This window comes from Corticium candelabrum, chromosome 10, assembly GCF_963422355.1.
Source record: "Corticium candelabrum chromosome 10, ooCorCand1.1, whole genome shotgun sequence".
Taxonomy (NCBI): domain Eukaryota; kingdom Metazoa; phylum Porifera; class Homoscleromorpha; order Homosclerophorida; family Plakinidae; genus Corticium; species Corticium candelabrum.
Window position 1 is genome coordinate 8,017,570 of NC_085094.1, and position 17,700 is coordinate 8,035,269.

General features: G+C 41.2%; 5 protein-coding genes across 9 annotated transcripts in view; 3 read left to right on the top strand and 2 right to left on the bottom strand.

Annotated features, from left to right (window-relative positions):
- Window positions 1–38: 38 nt before the first annotated feature.
- Window positions 39–4,074, bottom strand: LOC134185939 (DEP domain-containing protein 1A-like). 3 transcript variants are annotated; one of them, XM_062653829.1, is made up of 9 exons: window positions 3,712–4,074; window positions 3,088–3,638; window positions 2,683–2,843; window positions 2,564–2,611; window positions 2,258–2,410; window positions 1,371–1,537; window positions 696–815; window positions 402–626; window positions 39–279 (listed from the first exon to the last, which is right to left on the bottom strand). In XM_062653829.1, exons 1-9 carry the CDS (start codon window positions 3,763–3,765, stop codon window positions 142–144), a joined length of 1,617 nt encoding a protein of 538 aa, XP_062509813.1. In that variant the 5' UTR covers window positions 3,766–4,074; the 3' UTR covers window positions 39–141. The 3 variants fall into 3 exon arrangements, with proteins under 3 accessions (XP_062509813.1, XP_062509811.1, XP_062509812.1); XM_062653827.1 differs by having other exon boundaries at window positions 2,564–2,620; XM_062653828.1 differs by having other exon boundaries at window positions 2,564–2,614; window positions 3,712–4,073.
- Window positions 4,075–6,411, top strand: LOC134185940 (uncharacterized). The gene has a single exon (XM_062653830.1). The coding sequence runs from the start codon at window positions 4,221–4,223 to the stop codon at window positions 5,379–5,381; it is 1,161 nt and encodes a 386-aa protein (XP_062509814.1). The 5' UTR covers window positions 4,075–4,220; the 3' UTR covers window positions 5,382–6,411.
- A 585-nt stretch (window positions 6,412–6,996) lies between these two features.
- On the top strand, window positions 6,997–9,211 carry LOC134185909 (uncharacterized). Its single transcript, XM_062653792.1, has 3 exons — window positions 6,997–7,300; window positions 7,374–8,414; window positions 8,475–9,211. The coding sequence occupies exons 1-3, from the start codon at window positions 7,198–7,200 to the stop codon at window positions 8,720–8,722; spliced, it is 1,392 nt and encodes a 463-aa protein (XP_062509776.1). The 5' UTR covers window positions 6,997–7,197; the 3' UTR covers window positions 8,723–9,211.
- A 149-nt stretch (window positions 9,212–9,360) lies between these two features.
- On the top strand, window positions 9,361–12,232 carry LOC134185705 (uncharacterized). Of its 2 annotated transcripts, XM_062653567.1 has the most exons (4): window positions 9,361–9,642; window positions 10,143–11,162; window positions 11,229–11,455; window positions 11,535–12,232. In XM_062653567.1, exons 1-4 carry the CDS (start codon window positions 9,537–9,539, stop codon window positions 11,727–11,729), a joined length of 1,548 nt encoding a protein of 515 aa, XP_062509551.1. In that variant the 5' UTR covers window positions 9,361–9,536; the 3' UTR covers window positions 11,730–12,232. The 2 variants fall into 2 exon arrangements, with proteins under 2 accessions (XP_062509551.1, XP_062509550.1); XM_062653566.1 differs by having other exon boundaries at window positions 10,143–11,455.
- Window positions 12,233–12,324: 92 nt separating this feature from the next.
- LOC134185649 (oxysterol-binding protein-related protein 9-like) overlaps window positions 12,325–17,700 on the bottom strand; it is an 8,684-nt gene continuing 3,308 nt past the window's right edge. The window contains exons 10-23 of one of the 2 annotated variants that reach the window (XM_062653488.1): window positions 17,528–17,580; window positions 17,425–17,463; window positions 17,210–17,360; window positions 16,943–17,024; window positions 16,456–16,639; window positions 15,471–15,581; window positions 15,336–15,399; window positions 14,470–14,566; window positions 14,365–14,408; window positions 14,171–14,249; window positions 14,021–14,112; window positions 13,898–13,967; window positions 12,788–12,853; window positions 12,325–12,731 (exon numbers count right to left, since the gene is read on the bottom strand). In XM_062653488.1, coding sequence (XP_062509472.1) covers window positions 12,669–12,731; window positions 12,788–12,853; window positions 13,898–13,967; window positions 14,021–14,112; window positions 14,171–14,249; window positions 14,365–14,408; window positions 14,470–14,566; window positions 15,336–15,399; window positions 15,471–15,581; window positions 16,456–16,639; window positions 16,943–17,024; window positions 17,210–17,360; window positions 17,425–17,463; window positions 17,528–17,580 — 1,195 coding nt within the window. In that variant the 3' untranslated portion in view covers window positions 12,325–12,668. Of the gene's footprint in view, window positions 12,732–12,787; window positions 12,854–13,897; window positions 13,968–14,020; window positions 14,113–14,170; window positions 14,250–14,364; window positions 14,409–14,469; window positions 14,567–15,335; window positions 15,400–15,470; window positions 15,582–16,455; window positions 16,640–16,942; window positions 17,025–17,209; window positions 17,361–17,424; window positions 17,467–17,527; window positions 17,581–17,700 lie in introns of both variants that reach the window. The other variant, XM_062653487.1, reaches the window with a different exon arrangement.

The following is a 17,700-nucleotide window of genomic DNA, read 5'->3' on the forward strand; positions in this document are numbered from 1 at the left end:
TAATACGGGTGTGGGAGGAGTCTACCACAAATAGCAAGTTTGAATCCACAATTGATGTAGAAAAGTATTTTAAAACAACAAATTACATTACCAGGCAACAATTAAAATTATTGAAAAGTTGTGTTATCATACATTACCACGTCACCTTAACCGAGACTTCAGTTTGAATGACGATTTTAACTTTAGAGAACTCCTTCGGCGCGGCTTTTGCTGTTGACTGAGGAAAGGACAACCGTCAGGAAATTTACGAGAAAAGATTTCAGGATGCGCCTTTTGAAACTAGAAGACAACACACACATTAATTACGCATCGTTTGCAAGTAGCAGCTACACACACAAACGTGTCTGTACGACCAGACGATAACAGAATAAAAGATGTTTATATGGTGTATGCATGTGTACTTGTTTTAGTTTCTGTTTCTTCTGTTTTGACGACATCTTTTCATTTTCCATGATTGTGTCCAACAGTTGAGCGATTGCTTGCTGTGAAGTCTCTCTCATTTGATTGAGATAATGTTGCTGAGTGATTTGGTGACATGACAAACCAACAACCATTGCTACATCCGTCTCATCCTTACTCTTATGCTCTAATCTCTGTTTCACTCTCTCTTCTATGTCAACAGGAATCTAGACAACATAAGGTTAATTAATTACAAAATTGGATGTGAAGTGTATGTAGAGTTAGAGTTATCATACAGTAAATATTTGTGTATAATTGTCAAGTAGGAAGTTCACCAGAAGAGAGACAGATTCGAGTTCTAAAACTGAAGGCTTACTGCAGCTTCGTAGTATGACTGACCCAAACAGCTTAACCAACTGAAACAAAAATGTGAACAAAAATGTGAACAAAAATGTGGACAAAAAATGTAGACAAAATGTGGACAAAAAATGTGGACAAAATGTGGACAAAAATGTGGACAAAAACGTGAACAAAAATGTGGACAAAATGTGGACAAAAATGTGGACAAAAATTTAAACAAAAATGTAAACAAAAATGTAAACAAAAATGTAAACAAAAATGTAAACAAAATTGTAAACAAAAATGTAAACAAAAATGTAAACAAAATTGTAAACAAAAATGTAAACAAAAATGTAAACAAAATTGTAAACAAAAATGTAAACAAAAATGTAAACAAAAATGACTCTAAAGGCAATAAGCTCACCAATGTTGAACTAATCTAAAAAATTACTCAGAAACCCACCAATTATTTATGCCAAAACATCATGTACATCATGCTCAAAATGAGATAAATAAGTTATTTATTGGTTGTAAGTGAAAGCATCAGAGTATTTGTTAACTAAGTGACTTCTTTTTGTTGGATTTCAGTTCACAATATGAGACATACAAACCACGAGATTTGACTGACTGACCACTTGACGATTGCTTCTGTCCGTACTGAGGCTGATTGTCTGACTGTGTGTTACAGAATCCATAAACATCAACAGCTTCAGCAGCTGTGCCCGACTAAGTGGAGAGACGAGAAGTGTAGACAACTGGAGAGCGTCCACCGACGTCTGCTTTCCACTCTGAATTAACCCTAACATACAACACAATCACATACTAAAACAGATGTTTCAAAATTTGCTAACAATTTATTATCAAAAATAAATAATTTATTAATTCATTATTAGCAATTTATTATTATGTTGTCACTCTCTCGGTAGGGTAAGTGGAGTCTTTACCATCAACTGGGGCCATTATCAGTAATAAATTATTTATTGAGTTACTCTTATTTATTATGAACAATTTATTATCAACAATAAATTAATAATTTATTTATCTTATTATTATCAATAAAACAAATCAATCACAATCATCAGTCATTGAGATATTACAACAGTAGCATACTGATACCTACTCTCGTAATAGTCTCAACCTGCTGATGCTATTGCACTATAATGGCATGTTCACTGTACAGCCTCTACATACTACTGCATTCTCCTATCAGTTAGTCAGTCATCCTGTTTCAGTCTGTTGTGGATGACGTCATGATGACGTTGTGTGTGTTGGTGTGTGCTTGTGTGTGTGTGTGTGTGTGTGTGTGTGTGTGTGTGTGTGTGTGTGTGTGTGTGTGTGTGTGTGTGTGTGTATGTTGATGTGTGATGTGTGTGTGTGTGTGGGGTGTGTGTGTGTGGGTGTATGTGTGTGTGTGTGTGTGTGTGTGTGTGTGTGTGTGGGTGTGTGTGGGTGTATGTGTGTGTGTGTGTGTGTGTGTATGTGTGTGTGTGTGTATGTGATGACATCACTAGTTGCCTACCGATGATGGCCGTGTGAAGACTAAACAATTCTGTAGGAATAAGCGGTTGAGGCATAGATTGGAAATACTCTTCGATTGTTGTTAGCACATCCCTGTCAAAGCCACGATAAACGGGCAGTGTAAACCCACACTGCTCAGGTGCACCATAAGGCCCTAAACAAACAACAAAAATATACATCTGTAAGCCAGTACATAAAAATGTATTTTCAGGGTTTTATGATAGCCCAAATTTTGGAAGGCATGGGGGCGTGGCACATCTGGCGTGTGGGCGTGGCATATAACCCTGATTTTATAATCATAACTCACAGTTCTTGAGAAATTCCATTGCCGACAACACCCAATGTGGCAACACGTCTGCTATTTCTCAAAAATGTAAACATTATTAACATTGAATGAAGATCGTGAACCAGTTGGTGTGAACTGACCGTTGGTTGTTAGTTCAAATAGTTTGTCTCTGTCTGTGCAACGTGGCATAGACATAAATGCCTCGACAATGTGATTGGCGTTTGCTGCTATGTGCTTGCCATTTACTGTCTGCACTTTCAGGACATCTTCAAGTGCATGCATGTCTACTAATTGAAGTAATCTAGACATAAGAGTAAAATAGAATGATTTGAGTACACAAGTCATTAGTTGTTTTGACACTTTGACACACACACAGTGACACATATAAACACACACACACACACACACACACACACACACACACACACACACACACACACACACACACACACACACACACACACACACACACACACACACACACACACACACACACACACACACACACACAAACACACAAGACACCAGACACACTAGACTACAACCTTGATAAAGTTATCTCTTTCCAAACAGCTGCCACTTCTTCTGGTGTTGCATCTCCCATGTCAATCTGTCGTATTTCTACGAGACCAGCTTCCTTGTTTTCAATTACCATCGGCTCTAGTCTATCCATCTGCTCCTCACTCACTTCACTATCATCAAAACAATTCGTTTCCATCTTGGCTTTCTTTGCCGGTGTCTTCTCCATGCGAGCATATGTGTTCGCAACAACAACAGTCGAAAGGGCACTCCTTGCTGGTCGTTTCCTCGGTGACAGGAGTGGTTGTGTAAATTTGTAAAGATGATTTCCATCTCTAAACTCGTTCTTTTCCTGCTTTCCTCGCGCGTCGACAATAACCCGCATCTCCAAAAATTTCTGACACAACTTTGCTGCCTGTGGTCTGGTCACGTGACCAAACGTTCCTGTCCACTGCATGTGACGAAGAAGACACTCGATGGCGTCTGACCCAGTGAAGCAATCATCGTACGTTTTCATGTGCCAACGATGACGCTTCAATTCGACGCCTTCTCGCAGATTCCTCACCAATTCGTTCCACTGCAAAAGCAAAATAAGTAAATTAGACACAAACAAGGCAAAGAGTGCGGCTAGTCGCTCTGTTTACACTTACCAAACGAGTAGCTTTGAACTTGGGCTTTGGCAGTTGACTAGTTAGTTGCTCCATATCAATAATAGCAGAAAAAGTGTCGCGCGTTTGAATTGAGCGGATCGATTTGATTGGCTAATTCAAATTATCCGGGAATCCGTAGACGTAGTAGCCCGGATCTGCCGGTGCAGTATACATACACCTTTCACAAGACTTGAAAATCGAATTCTAACCAGTCAAACATAGCTGTCCGATAAACTGCGCGTTTACACACGGTAACAGACCTATCAAGCGTCGCTGAGCAACGCCTTCATGTCTGTTGGTATTTCACTTGCGTCTCTCTACGCCTCTAGAGTTACATCTGTGGTTGCACGTGCGCTGCCTTGCCCTAATATGGCTACACATCCATACAATCAAGTCAACAAATGACGTCGAGGGACGGGCATCGGCGAGATGGCATTTATGCGTGGGAGCAGCGGAAGTAATAAGCAAAACGATTGGAAGCCGCTCGAGTCAAGAACAAGGCAAACGGCATGTCCGACAGAGATGACTGGCAACCGGGATGCGTCCAGCCGGATGGACAATCAGAGTTTGATCGAATTCCGACGTGGATGTGGGCGCTTGTCTTCGTTCTCGTCGCTCTCCTTCTTCTCACCTACGCCGGTTTGTTATTGTGGAACATGACGAAATCAACCGCAACGAGACAGACGAAGAGACCGCCGCGTGTGACCGTGTCGAGGAGAAGCTCGAGTGAGAGCGGTGAGAGCCCGCCGGGTGGCATGGCAACATACCGAGTCGGACAGATGTTTGACTGTCACACGAGCTCGACGTCTGGGACGGTTAATTCTCATCTCGTTGCTGTCTATCCTGGTTTCTATAGGAGAGATCGAGCATGCCAGACAGATGACCCCGTGATGACTGCAGGTGACAACCCAAGGGGCACCGACGCCTCCCAGGGTTGTGGTGACCACCTGCGAGAGACGGGACGGCATCGGGGTGGTCAACTGTCGGAAGAGCCGTCGAGCTTTACCTCTTCTCTTAGTATTGATACTCCTGGGATGACTCTGAGTAGGAGTAGGCGCCAGCGTCCACAGGCATTGACTCTGTCTTCCGATTCTTTCTTGACGGCAGGATCGGATCGAGATGTGCTGTCGCATCTCACGGCAACCGGATTGTATGGAAAGGCTGGAGAGCCCATGGAAAATAGTTTTCCTAGAAGAATTCCCAATGTTCCGGGATTTCGAATCGTTGAGCAACTGAGCAGCAATGCATCGAGCTTGAAACGACCGAAGAGACCGACACCCGGAACGGCCAGAGTATCATCAGGTCAATATGCTTACAGTGTGACTGAAGAAGATGGCATACTTTTTCATGAAATACACTTTCCAAATGGCACGATCAAACAGCCGGCTAGATCGGCTGCTCTAAACGTTCCTTACTCTCGAGTATCAGAATCAGAGGGTGAATCGGCATTTACGGGTGCTTCTTATTCTGATGTGTTCGGTGAAGCCGAGCCACGGACTGCTAACGTTCCAGACGGTGCATCAACAAATGGTGAACCTCAGGGACGTCCTTTGCACTCAATGTTTGAGTGGGATTATTCGAGCATGTTTATGCCACGTTATAAAAGTAAAAATATTCGAGAGAAAGGAACAAACCCATCAGATGGGAAAGTCTTTGAGGTAGAATGTTAGTAAAATGGTTAGAAAGATGAACATTACAGAGTTTACACTATAGGATAATGCATACAGAGTTCCTGTAGCTACGATATACGGTAAATGAATTATTTTGTTAATATCAAATAGTGATTTTTATTATAGACTTTCACAAATGTTTTCTAGTCTGGATATTTGATTCCTGAGATCTAATATATTACCTTCTTGGCTAAGTCTGGGTGATGATAACCGCGTCCTTTCTTTGCTTACAGTGTATTGGATTTTTATGGCAACTCTGGTTGTTGGCTAATGAAATGGTGAGTCAAACAGGTACATGTATACATAAATTCATTTGTCCAAGCATAGATAGATAGACAAAGCTCAATCTCTCATCAACACAACAAACAAACTTAGATTATTTCCCTAGATCTGCATCAAGGGTGACCACAACTTGCAATGTTTTCTTATCCATGATCAAACCTTATTGCGTTTTATGGTACAAAAATGTTGGTAGATAACAAAAATAGAGATACAGACCTTACACACGATTGTTCAAAACATTAATTAATGTTCAGAGAGGAGCAGATGGTCCAGACCTTCATACAACATCAAACAGGTTACTTCCTCACTTCTGTGTACACTGTACTGTTGGTAGATAATACTCTTGCTCAGGCCGACGCCAGAGGAAGTTGGAACCGCATTGTTACACCCGTACAAGATAAAGTGGCCTTTATCATGTACATGCATGTACTATACTTTTTCTTGTCTCAAAGGAAACATTACTAGAAGGACAGATGTTACATCACTGGCCTGTACAGGGTCTGGACTGATTGAATGGGTCCAAAAATGATTGACTACTATGAGACAATACGATTTCTCTACTCGTCTCCTTTCCTTTCCACCGCTTCAGTATTTAGTTGTTGTCTGTTCTGTCTGTGAGATCCTTGAAAGGTTTGAGACTCTGGTAGCCAAAAAGCGAAAAAGCGTCAAATGTGCGCCTTCAATGGCAATGGTCATGGTGTCTTCCTAGGGTGATTTCACATCCATTAGATGACAAGAGAAGAGTGGTCAAAAGCCTGCCAATCAAGACATCAAGAAGCGGTCGCCGTCACTACTACAAATGTTGAAACATCGTCTAGCTAGACCATCCTACATTCTGAAAATCTGCCGACTAATGTTTGAACTCGGATTCCCAAGCGTGGGAAGTTCAATTTGCATGTTGTTGACGTCTCTGATCTGCTCTCCGTCATTAGCGTTGACCTTTACGCAGGAAGTACTCCTACGAGTAGCTATAGGCCACGGAATCAACGAGCGTATCTACGAAGCCACGCAGTCTAAACACCGTTTCTGTTAGATACATTGGCGTGCTAGCATTGAATGCGGAAAGCCTAGTGACACCACGCAGCTGCTGAGTATCGACACGTAAGACAACAATCGCAAGCTACACAAACTAAATCCGAGCGGTTCCAAATGGCGTACGAAATGCTTAACTTACAAGTACCGTTGCAAAACATTTCAAATAGACTAGAATCTAGTCTACTGGCAATTTCGCACAAGACCTGACCTGGTCTCACGTAGGTGGTCTCGGACATCCGCTCATCCTACGCACCCTACTGTACAGGCATCGGATCCAGTGGCTAAACCTGTCGGGTTCTAACTAATGTTACGTCTTTTAATTAAAATTTGAAGACGCGGAATGGGATATTATGGGTTGAACCAAGAAAAAGCGGAAGACGTACCCGTGAATAGAGAGGTTTTCAGAAGAGATATAAGTAGCCTCTCTACATCACCAAATCAGTTGCCTAGCAGATTGAGAAAGAGAATCGAGTGCTCTTTGAGTCAGTTTGACTAGAAAATGAGGCTACTTCTCGTCTCCTGGTGTCTCACTTTGCTGCTCTGCAGTCTATCCTCAGCAACAGTAGTTAGAAAGTATTCTGGAGCATCAACCACAGTCCAAAGTAAGAAGAAAATGTATTAGCAGACTTCGTACTAACAAGCTTTCCAACAAACCGTTTCTCCTTACAAAACCAGGTATGGTCGAGAAAGGACTTAGTGACTACTTATTCCCTGTTTTCAAAAGTTCTACTGCAGCTCTCAAGTCGTTCAACGAAACAGAGATTGCTAAAGTTGTAGCAAAGGAGGCTGAATTTTTGATTGCAATGAAACGGACACAAGCTGCAAAGCAAACACTCCAAGATGTTGCTGTCCGACTCAATGAAAGTTTAAAAATTTGTAAGAGCACGATTAACCAAAGGTGCCCCAACTGTTTGGCAAAGGTGTGTAAAGACAAGGCAGAGTCTTGTGCTGCAAAGCCAGACGTACTCGAAGTAATAGCACTCTTTGCCAAAGAGCACGTTGAACAAGCTGTGGACTTTGTAAAGTCAAAAATATTCGACCCAGCGGAAGATTTCTTCGGTGACGCCAAAGACATTTTACATGACTTTTTAGATGATGCAAAAGACTTGGTTGAAGACATTGACATCGATGGTGCAATCAGTGACACTTTGGGAAAGATAGGTGACTTCCTGGGCAGCTTTGATGACGTCTTCAGCGACACGTTGGGAAAGATTGGAGACATCGTTGATGACTTAGACATTGATGGTGTAATAAGCGATGCACTTGGAAGCATTGGTGACTTTGTGGGCAGCTTTGACGATGTCTTCAAGGACATAATTCCAAAAATCAAACTTCCAAAACTCGACCTTCCAAAGATTAAACTTCCAAAAATCAGCCTTCCAAAGATCAGTCTCCCAAAGATCAGTCTCCCAAAGATCAGTCTCCCAAAGATCAGTCTCCCAAAGATAAGTCTTCCAAAGATCAGTCTCCCAAAGATCAGCATTCCAAAAATCAGTTTTGGTGGTGGCTGGGGAAAACGAAAAAGGAGGAGTATTGAGTACACAACATCAGTAGATCGACCGGCTCTAGCACATCACGCTATCTACCGTCGCAGCAATACAAATTCTCAAAAAGAACCGACTTGTGATGAATTCAAAAACAAGAATACGGCGCAGCAAGCTTGTGTGAGGTACAGTCGTCGTCCTGAATGCCGATCATCATGTACTCCAACTTACGGTAAGTCAGCACCACCTTCACCAGTTTCCAATAATAAATAAGTTTGTAAAACTGTTTCAGCTTGTCCCAAATTCCAAACTGCTAAGAATCAGTACCAAGTTGCTGTGTCTTCCGTCAACACTGAACAACTACAACTCAACGAAACCATTGAAATTTATCGACAAGCATTCGTCTTGTATCGTCAGCGACTGACTGAAAGAGTTCAAGATTTTTGTTGGGGACTCGATCTTAGCCGTCACTATCAGGGAGGAGCCCCATCCAGACCATGGTACAACATTGAACAGGTTACTTACTCACTTCTGTCTTGACCTTTTACCTACTAGACAATTTTAACGTGTTGGTGTTCTACAGATTTCGGTTACTTACAACACAGAAACTCGCCAGTTTGCGCAAGTAACAGCGACCGTCGACATCGGCTCAGATCAAAACCGTTACCAAGGTGACATAACATTGACAGGTGGATTTGGAAACAATGCAGCACAAAAGTTAGCTGAGAAGGTTCTCGAATGGTACAAACAGAAACTAATTGACAGCAAAGCATGCCAGTAAAACCTAACTTGTGTGGTGTAAACTCATTGTAAAGTAGCTAGTTAGCACGTTTGCAGTTAGCACTGTTTCGTCTTGAAATTGGATCTACGTAGTTGATAATAGTGTAAATCACTAGTCTATTGGCAACAAAAGGTTTGATGCCTCAGATTTCTCATCTTCCAATACATCAATGTCTTTACAAAATGCTTCAGTAAACTTTGAGAGAGATCGGCAAAGATATTCACAAGTTCTGCCATGTTTCCAGTTCTCATTACACACACACACACACACACACACACACACACACACACACACACACACACACACACACACACGCACACACGCACACACGCACACACACACACACACACACACACACACACACACACACACACACACCACACCACACCACACAAGCCTCTATTGACAATTGACAGGTCGTTGCCACAGAAATGTGTTTACTGCCTGTTAAAGAGGAGGATTTGTCAGTGAATTTCAAGAAGTGATATTATCATACAGCAGCAGGTTTACATCACAATTTCAGTTGGTTAGCAAGTAGAAGGAGCACCCCCGTCTGCGTCAGCCCGATGTGAAATGCGACTACTGCTCATCTCTGTTCTTCTCACTGTGCTGCTCTACAGTCTCACGTCAGCTACTATAGTTACCAAGATCTACTCAGGAGAGTCAAACAAAGTGCAAAGTAAGAATTCCAGTAACCTGAGGTCGCACGAGCAAATAGTATAAAAATTTGCGTTCGCTGACAAAAGACCAACTTACAATTTATTGCCTAGACTAGAGCCTATCCAAAGCAGGGCACAACCGACCAGCATACTGCACTCTACTACACTCGTTTCAAAGCAGGCAGTTCTTGTTGAAGGAGGTGTAAATGCATGACAATAACTACATGATAATTTAATAACGTAAATTGTTAATGACTAGAGACAACATGAAGTAAGTACAAAAGATATAGGTGTTATGCAGCAGGAGCAATCACACCTGCAGCAGCAGTCTGTCAATAAGATGAGTCTTCACACATCTGTGTAACTACTATAGAGGGGAGAGCACTACTAAAGTAAAGTCCAGTAGATGTTTGCATATCTAGGCAACAAACAACAAGCAGATTTACTACATACGTAGTAGTCCTAATGTAAACAAAGAATGGGTTGATAGCCATGACTAAATGATTCTTCTTCTATGCAGCTCTGATTGGCCAAGGACTTCGTGACTTTGTGTTTCCTCTGTTCAAAAATTCCACTGCAGCTCTTACAGCATTCAACGAGACAGAGTTCGCTGAAGTTTTGGCTAAAAAGACCCAAGCTATACTTGCAAGCAATCGAACGCAAACTTCACCCCAGACAGTCATAGACATGTTTACAAAAACTAACAAAGTCGTAAGGAAATGTAACTCAGCTGTACAACGAAAATGCCCCAAGTGCGTAGAACAGAAATGCAAACAGAAGGCAGACACATGTCTTGTCAAGAAGCGACGAGTACTCGATGCAATCAAACAATTAACTAAAAAGAAATTTGGCCAAGTCGGTGAATTTGTAAAATGGGAGACGTTCAAGCCGGCCCAACGTTTGTTGAGTGACAGTAAACTTATGTTGGATGGCGTGCCAAACAATGTGAAAGTCTTCATTGGTGATATCAATGTCAATGCTGTTCTCAATGACAAATTTAAAAATATTACTCATTTGGTTGGCAGCTTTTACGACATCTTTGACAATATCGTTCATAAATGGGATGGCATTGCAAACATTACTACTAAAACACTTCTACAATTTCCCACTCCAAAACCATCCAAAGTTACTGCTACAAAACCCCCAAAATTTAACTTAACAAAACTTGGTTTTACAATACCTCCAAATATTAGCCTTACAATACCTCCAAATATTAGCTTATCAGAATTATCTAAAATTATTCCAAAATTTCCAAAAATTAGCTTGTCATCAACTCCAAAAGTCAGCATTCCAGACATCAAAATTCCTAAGTTTGGCAGTGTCATTGACAGGTTGGGAAAACGTAAGAAGAGAAAAGTCAATCACCTAACATCAGTAGATCAATGGGCTCTTTTACATCACACTGTCTCTCGTCGCAGCAGCCAATATTCTCCAAAACAACTGACTTGTAAGGAAGTCAAGAATGACAAAACAGTTCAGAAAGCTTGCATGAGGTACACCAAACGTTCCGCATGCAAAACGTCATGCAATGCAACATATGGTAAGACACTCACACAGCCACCTGTTTCTGAATTATACTGTAGTTTGCACATAATGGCCGTTACAGCCTGTCCTGAACTCCAAACCGTTATGAAACAGTATCAAGTTGTTTTGTCTTCTTACAAGACCGAACAACACACACTCAACAAGACGGTCGAAGCTTATCGACAAGCACTTCCTTTGTATCGTCGGCGACTGAATGAAAAATTGAAAGATTATTGTTGGGGACTGGACCTTAGTCGCTACTATCACAAACAAGCAGGATCATCCAGACCATGGTACAACATCACACAGGTTACTTTCTCACTTCTGTCTTTGTGACTTGTTACCGATAGTTTCATTCCTAGACAACTAGTGTGTTGGTGCTTTATAGATTTTGGTCTCTTACAACACAGAGACTCGCCAGTTTGTAGAAGTAAAAGCTACCGTCGACATAGGCTCTGATCAAAACCGTTACCAAGGTGACATCAAGTTGACAGGCGGATTTGGAACAAATGCAGCACGACAGTTAGCTGAGAAGATTCTCGAATGGTACAAACAGAAACTAGTTGACAGCAAAGCATGCTAGCAAAAAGATTGCATGCACCCTAACTTGTGTGGTGTAGACTGTAGGTAATTAGCACATTTTTGTCTTGAAGTTGGAACAACATAGCTGATAACAGTGTAATATATATATATATAGTCTAACAGCAACAAACAACAAAGGTAAATGCAACGGTTTGGAGCATCCCACAACCCAGCTTCTCCTTTTACGTCCAATCAATGCCTTTACATAATGCTCTTAGTAAACTTTGAAAAGGAGATGAGCAAGTGAACACATACATTTACATCTACCTGTATAGCTAGATCACATACGTATATAAGTCATGTGTGGGTGTGTACACTGTACTACAGTACATAACATATACACACTAAAACTAAGAATGTATGTATACATGTATGTAATGGACCAGAGAGACTCTGTGTTAATTAGACGGATATCTGGGGTTTTCGAGGTGGTGATGCGAAAAGACACGTCACATGAAACTCCGTAGTTTCGGGTTGTGCAGTGGCAAAGTGTCGAGTCCTATGCTACACACACACACACACACACACACACACACACACACACACACACACGCACGCACACACACACCACACACACACACACACACACACACACACACACACACACGCACAGACACAGACACACACACACTCACATGCACACACACACACATGTACACACATGTCCACACAATAACAACAACAACAACAATGCAATTACAGTAAAGTCTAGCATCTCCTTTTATCAAGCATGACTGTCTACTAGCAAAGAGATTTACTCAAGCTCAACTGTTCTCTACACAAACTGCATTATCATAAACCACACACTGGCTACACTAACCATTTAAGACCATTAATTAATTATTTATTTCAATTGTACATTTAGGCAACACAACTTTTCTTAGTGTCTACAAATCCGGTGAAATAATCACTGACCGAAGTATAGAAATTTCATTTAGCATCAAGTCAAACGTGAACTGAGAGGCGTATTGTATCTCCACGAATTTCCTTCCAAATGGAACAGCTAAACAGTAATAAGGCTCACAAAAAGAAGCTGATGTTTTGAGTGTTATTGCGTACTCTTTGTTTCCACTCTGTATTCGTTTCTTTCCTTGCCTTTGCTTCTGCTCGTTGCTTCTCCTCAAGCTGCACAAACAAATTCAGACAAACAAACAAACCTTCGGTCAAACTACAATACAAAGTGTTACAAAAACAAAGACAAGGGCAGTGCTTAATTTAGAATCAAATGAGAGTGTTAGTTATGAAATATATTAGTGGTAGTCATGAACTATCACACACACACACACACACACACACACACACACACACACACACACACACACACACACACACACACACACACACACACACACACACACACACACACACACACACACACACACACACACACACACACACACACACACACACACACACACACACACACACACACACACACACACACACACACACACACACACACACACACACACACACACACACACACACACACACACACACACACACACACACACACACACACACACACACACACACACACACACACACACACACACACACACACACACACACACACACACACACACACACACACACACACACACACACACACACACACACACACACACACACACACACACACACACACACACACACACACACACACACACACACACACACACACACACACACACACACACACACACACACACACACACACACACACACACACACACACACACACACACACACACACACACACACACACACACACACACACACACACACACACACACACACACACACACACACACACACACACACACACACACACACACACACACACACACACACACACACACACACACACACACACACACACACACACACACACACACACACACACACACACACACACACACACACACACACACACACACACACACACACACACACACACACACACACACACACACACACACACACACACACACACACACACACACACACACACACACACACACACACACACACACACACACACACACACACACACACACACACACACACACACACACACACACACACACACACACACACACACACACATGCACGCACACATGCACACACACACACATGCACACACACACAAGTATATACATACACAACCTTTCGTTTAGCTGCTGTAGCTGCATCTAAGCTCTTTGACTTTAGGTTCATAGTCACATCTCTCCACAACCTGATATCACAATCGTATCACAAACGTTTATTAATCAAACTACGATGACTGACACTCGTGACTCGTTATCTGCTTGTACGTCAAGACTCCTCACTCTCTTCTTAACAACAGGAAGTGTAGTCGTGTCTATGAAAACCTCTGATTCCTAAAGATTACCAACATACGATGCATCACTCTTGGAAATGTCATATACAGTTACTTACTCTATCCTCATGTTTTATGTACATTACTCCATTCCATTCACCTTCAATCTTGGCTTCTGGTTTTCGACTTGATGAGTGACTAAACAAGCAACAGTTGCTCATACAAATACATCTTTCATAATATGATAAATGGGTGAGAGAGTGTGCACATATAAATCGCATCGATCAAAGCACTAATACACAATACTGCATACATGATTTCGCCTGTTATTCTGTGCTTCTTGCCACCATAAAATGGCTATTTACAAAATCAGTGACAAGTTACCAGCTAACCAGCCATCTCAATCAATGTCTAATACTTTGCAATGAAACTCAATAGGTGCTGAGTATCCCGTCTTGTGACAAGTGATCAAAACTTTACCACCAAGTTCCATCCATGGAACAGTCAAAATAGATCTGCACAAACAAACAAGTACTAGACACTACAGCAGCAACAGTTAGTACTCCACCTGTAGTTCAAGTGTACGTGAGTCGGTGACCACTCTGTCGCCACTTCCTGGCTATTTATATATTGCAACTATGTTACAAAAAGGGTAACCCCAATTTTAAATCTAAAACGTCAGTGCTCTGCAGGCCCGGATCCAGGAATTTTTGAAAGAGGGAGTTGACCCGGTAGCAGTTATTTATAACATTACTAATTTTCTCTTTTCTAATGAAATTATTTATTGCTTAAGTTGACTACTAACTTGATAGGCTGACTATGGTATACTCGTATGTAATGTAATCACCTCTAGCAAAATCTACAAATCAGCAGCATTAACTTAATTGATCGAGCCTTACATACTGAAATGGTCTTAGTGTGCATAGTCTTGAGATAGTCAGTCTAGAATGTTCTAGAGCCCATCTGTGGTAGCAGAAGCAAAACGTTATTGCAATCTGACCAGATAACATGCATAGGGGCAGCAGCCGTCACATACAAAGTTTCTTACTATATACGTCTGGGTGTGAGACTCTGCGCTCCCTTCGATTCCTTTCATCAATGGTGAAGCACGCTTATTGGAAAAGAGGGGGTTGTAACCCCCTGAACCCCCATCTGGACCTGGGCCTGCTCTGCCATTAGAGGTGTGAAAGTCTAATATGCACATGCAGCAACAGGTTCGGATAAATTTAGTCAAACACGTCCACACACCAACAACTAGAGTAAACACGAAATGAGATGCACAACCTGCCGTATCCATTAGGAAATGTGACTTGGTAATGTTCATCTCGATCAAGAAAAGACACGTTACCTAGTAACAACCAGCAGTTAACCATACCCAATGCATGCAATACACAGTACTAATTTTTTTAGCTCACCAACCTTCTCCAATGTTGTGAACTCCAATAGCAAGCCCAAGAAACTTTGACTTCGTGTAAACGTGAGCATTCACCTCTATCCGTCTACTCGCATCTTCAGCATAAAAAGCAGAAACTAAAACAAAATAAATACAATGACAGATAACAACAGTAGGAACACAAAACAAAACAAACAACAAAACAACAAAATAACAATATTAACCTATTATGTCAAAATTAAGAAACAAACGATTCACATAATTGTTTCTCTCTATGATTACGGTAAAAATCAGTCTTACTGACAGGCCCGTAAGAAGCATTCAAAAGTGGTCCGGCCTAGCGCTCTCTAAGAGGGTGTACTTTAAAACGATAGTGCCAAGAGAGCAGCATACTAGATGGTCTAGAAATCTATTGTACAACAAGTTCTTGAATTTCATTTAACAATTACTGTAATACATGGCTAAGCCTCAGCCCTCTGGGCAGCATAAATAGCAAATACATCAAGATGCTCTAGTTTACTTTCGTTTCAACTATAAATATATTAGCTATTTAATCACATGTATTTCAATCAAAAGTGTTGCCTCGGGCAATCGTTGTCAACTGTGTCCGAAGTACAGTTTCAAAAGATACCCCAGCCAGCCACAACCAGACTGACCAGACGGCATGGTTCCTACAGCTCTGAATTAAGACTCTGGTAGAAAGTCACTCTAGAAAAAAGTGGTCCGGCCATGACTAGACAAGCCGGACCGGCTCCCACAGTCATGTTACACACCATGCTAAGAATTGGATCAGCATCACCAATCATTATATGTGCTACATATCATACACGTGTACTATAAGCAAGTATCATTTCTAGCCACTCAGTAAATTACGTTGTGAGAATTAGATGTAAATTTATTGTTAGAATGAAAACATCAATACTCAAGTTTCACTTTCATCAATTCTGTTGGTATTTCCATCAATTCTTACATACTTCTATGCCACCAAGTTAATATTCAGGTATGACTCACTTGGTGGATGATGGGACACCTGTTCTGCTATAAATGTGACCGAGTTAGATGCTGCCCAGGGTACTGGTCCACTGTCAACCAGTTGAGAGCATGGAGAGTCTAATGAGCTGATGTCACTGAGATCCCAGTAACACTGAAATATCTCTCCAAGAATGGGGTTGTATGGCTTCTTTGCAACAACACCCTGAACAAGTGAAAACAACAACAGGATGAGAACGAGAAACATAATGCTATAGCAAGAATTAACAGAATTCTTTACATTTACAACAAAAATCCCAACATAACCTACATACTCAACATTCTACAACCAGATAAAAATCGAACAAAAACATGTAGCACGAAGCACATGATACACATAGAGAAAATTGCGTATGTCAGTGTGAGTGTAGTGTGGATACAACCAGCAAGCAATCAGTCAGGAGAGCAAAAGTTTTGTTTCAAACATCAAAGCAAACTTGTCACAATTGGGAAAGCGTAGCATTCTTACCCGTCTACCGGCATGGAAAGCAGAGAGGTACCACTTGACAACTTGAATCATTCTGTCTTTAGGGTCGGGTAGATCAGTAACACTACGACAGCACAAACAATCTTCATTACATCACTACTAATCAGCCACAAAACAACGACCAGCTGTTATGCATGTAAGTATGTCTTAGAAAAATATAAAGATAATTGGCACACATTCAATTTGTAGTACCAAAGCAAGTTTACTAATTAATTTTAAAAATGGTAAACAAATTGATATAAACCTTACTGCACAAAGATGTCTGGATGAGCAAAGAAATCAGCGTACATCTCAAGTAGCGATCGTTTTTCGAGTATAAATGTTGGCAAAGTGATACGAGTAAGATCCATGCCGATACGAACTTGAGACAAAAGGTGAGAAATAACACTTCTGTCGGCACCTAATACAACACCAAGCCAATAATACAAACATTTAATTTGCTAAATTCTTGATATCAACCACACCTGAAGCATCATCACTGTCACTGTCACTGTCAGCCAATACTTCTGCATAACAAATAGATAGGTAACATACATCACTCACACAATATGTACAAATTCTACTCACTTTCCTGTGATGCTGTTCGTACCCGAACATGAACAGGTTTTGATGCAACAGTTCTAGACAAAACGTATTAAAGATAGAAACAATGTAACTCCTGTCTTTTAGAAAAACTTAGTAGCAAATTTGTAGCTCATAACAACAGAACAAATCAAATACAATAAACATCCTTTAAACAC

Coding starts and splice junctions, on each gene's coding strand:
- LOC134185939 (XM_062653827.1), bottom strand. CDS start 3,765: ATGGAGCAACTAACTAGTCAACTGCCAAAGCCCAAGTTCAAAGCTACT. Junction 3,639..3,711: donor AGTTCAAAGCTACTCGTTTG/GTAAGTGTAAAC, acceptor TTGCTTTTGCAG/TGGAACGAATTGGTGAGGAA. Junction 1,538..2,257: donor TCTTCACACGGCCATCATCG/GTAGGCAACTAG, acceptor GTTGTATGTTAG/GGTTAATTCAGAGTGGAAAG.
- LOC134185940 (XM_062653830.1), top strand. CDS start 4,221: ATGTCCGACAGAGATGACTGGCAACCGGGATGCGTCCAGCCGGATGGA.
- LOC134185909 (XM_062653792.1), top strand. CDS start 7,198: ATGAGGCTACTTCTCGTCTCCTGGTGTCTCACTTTGCTGCTCTGCAGT. Junction 7,301..7,373: donor AGCATCAACCACAGTCCAAA/GTAAGAAGAAAA, acceptor TTACAAAACCAG/GTATGGTCGAGAAAGGACTT. Junction 8,415..8,474: donor ATCATGTACTCCAACTTACG/GTAAGTCAGCAC, acceptor AAACTGTTTCAG/CTTGTCCCAAATTCCAAACT.
- LOC134185705 (XM_062653566.1), top strand. CDS start 9,537: ATGCGACTACTGCTCATCTCTGTTCTTCTCACTGTGCTGCTCTACAGT. Junction 9,643..10,142: donor AGAGTCAAACAAAGTGCAAA/GTAAGAATTCCA, acceptor TCTTCTATGCAG/CTCTGATTGGCCAAGGACTT. Junction 11,456..11,534: donor CATGGTACAACATCACACAG/GTTACTTTCTCA, acceptor GGTGCTTTATAG/ATTTTGGTCTCTTACAACAC.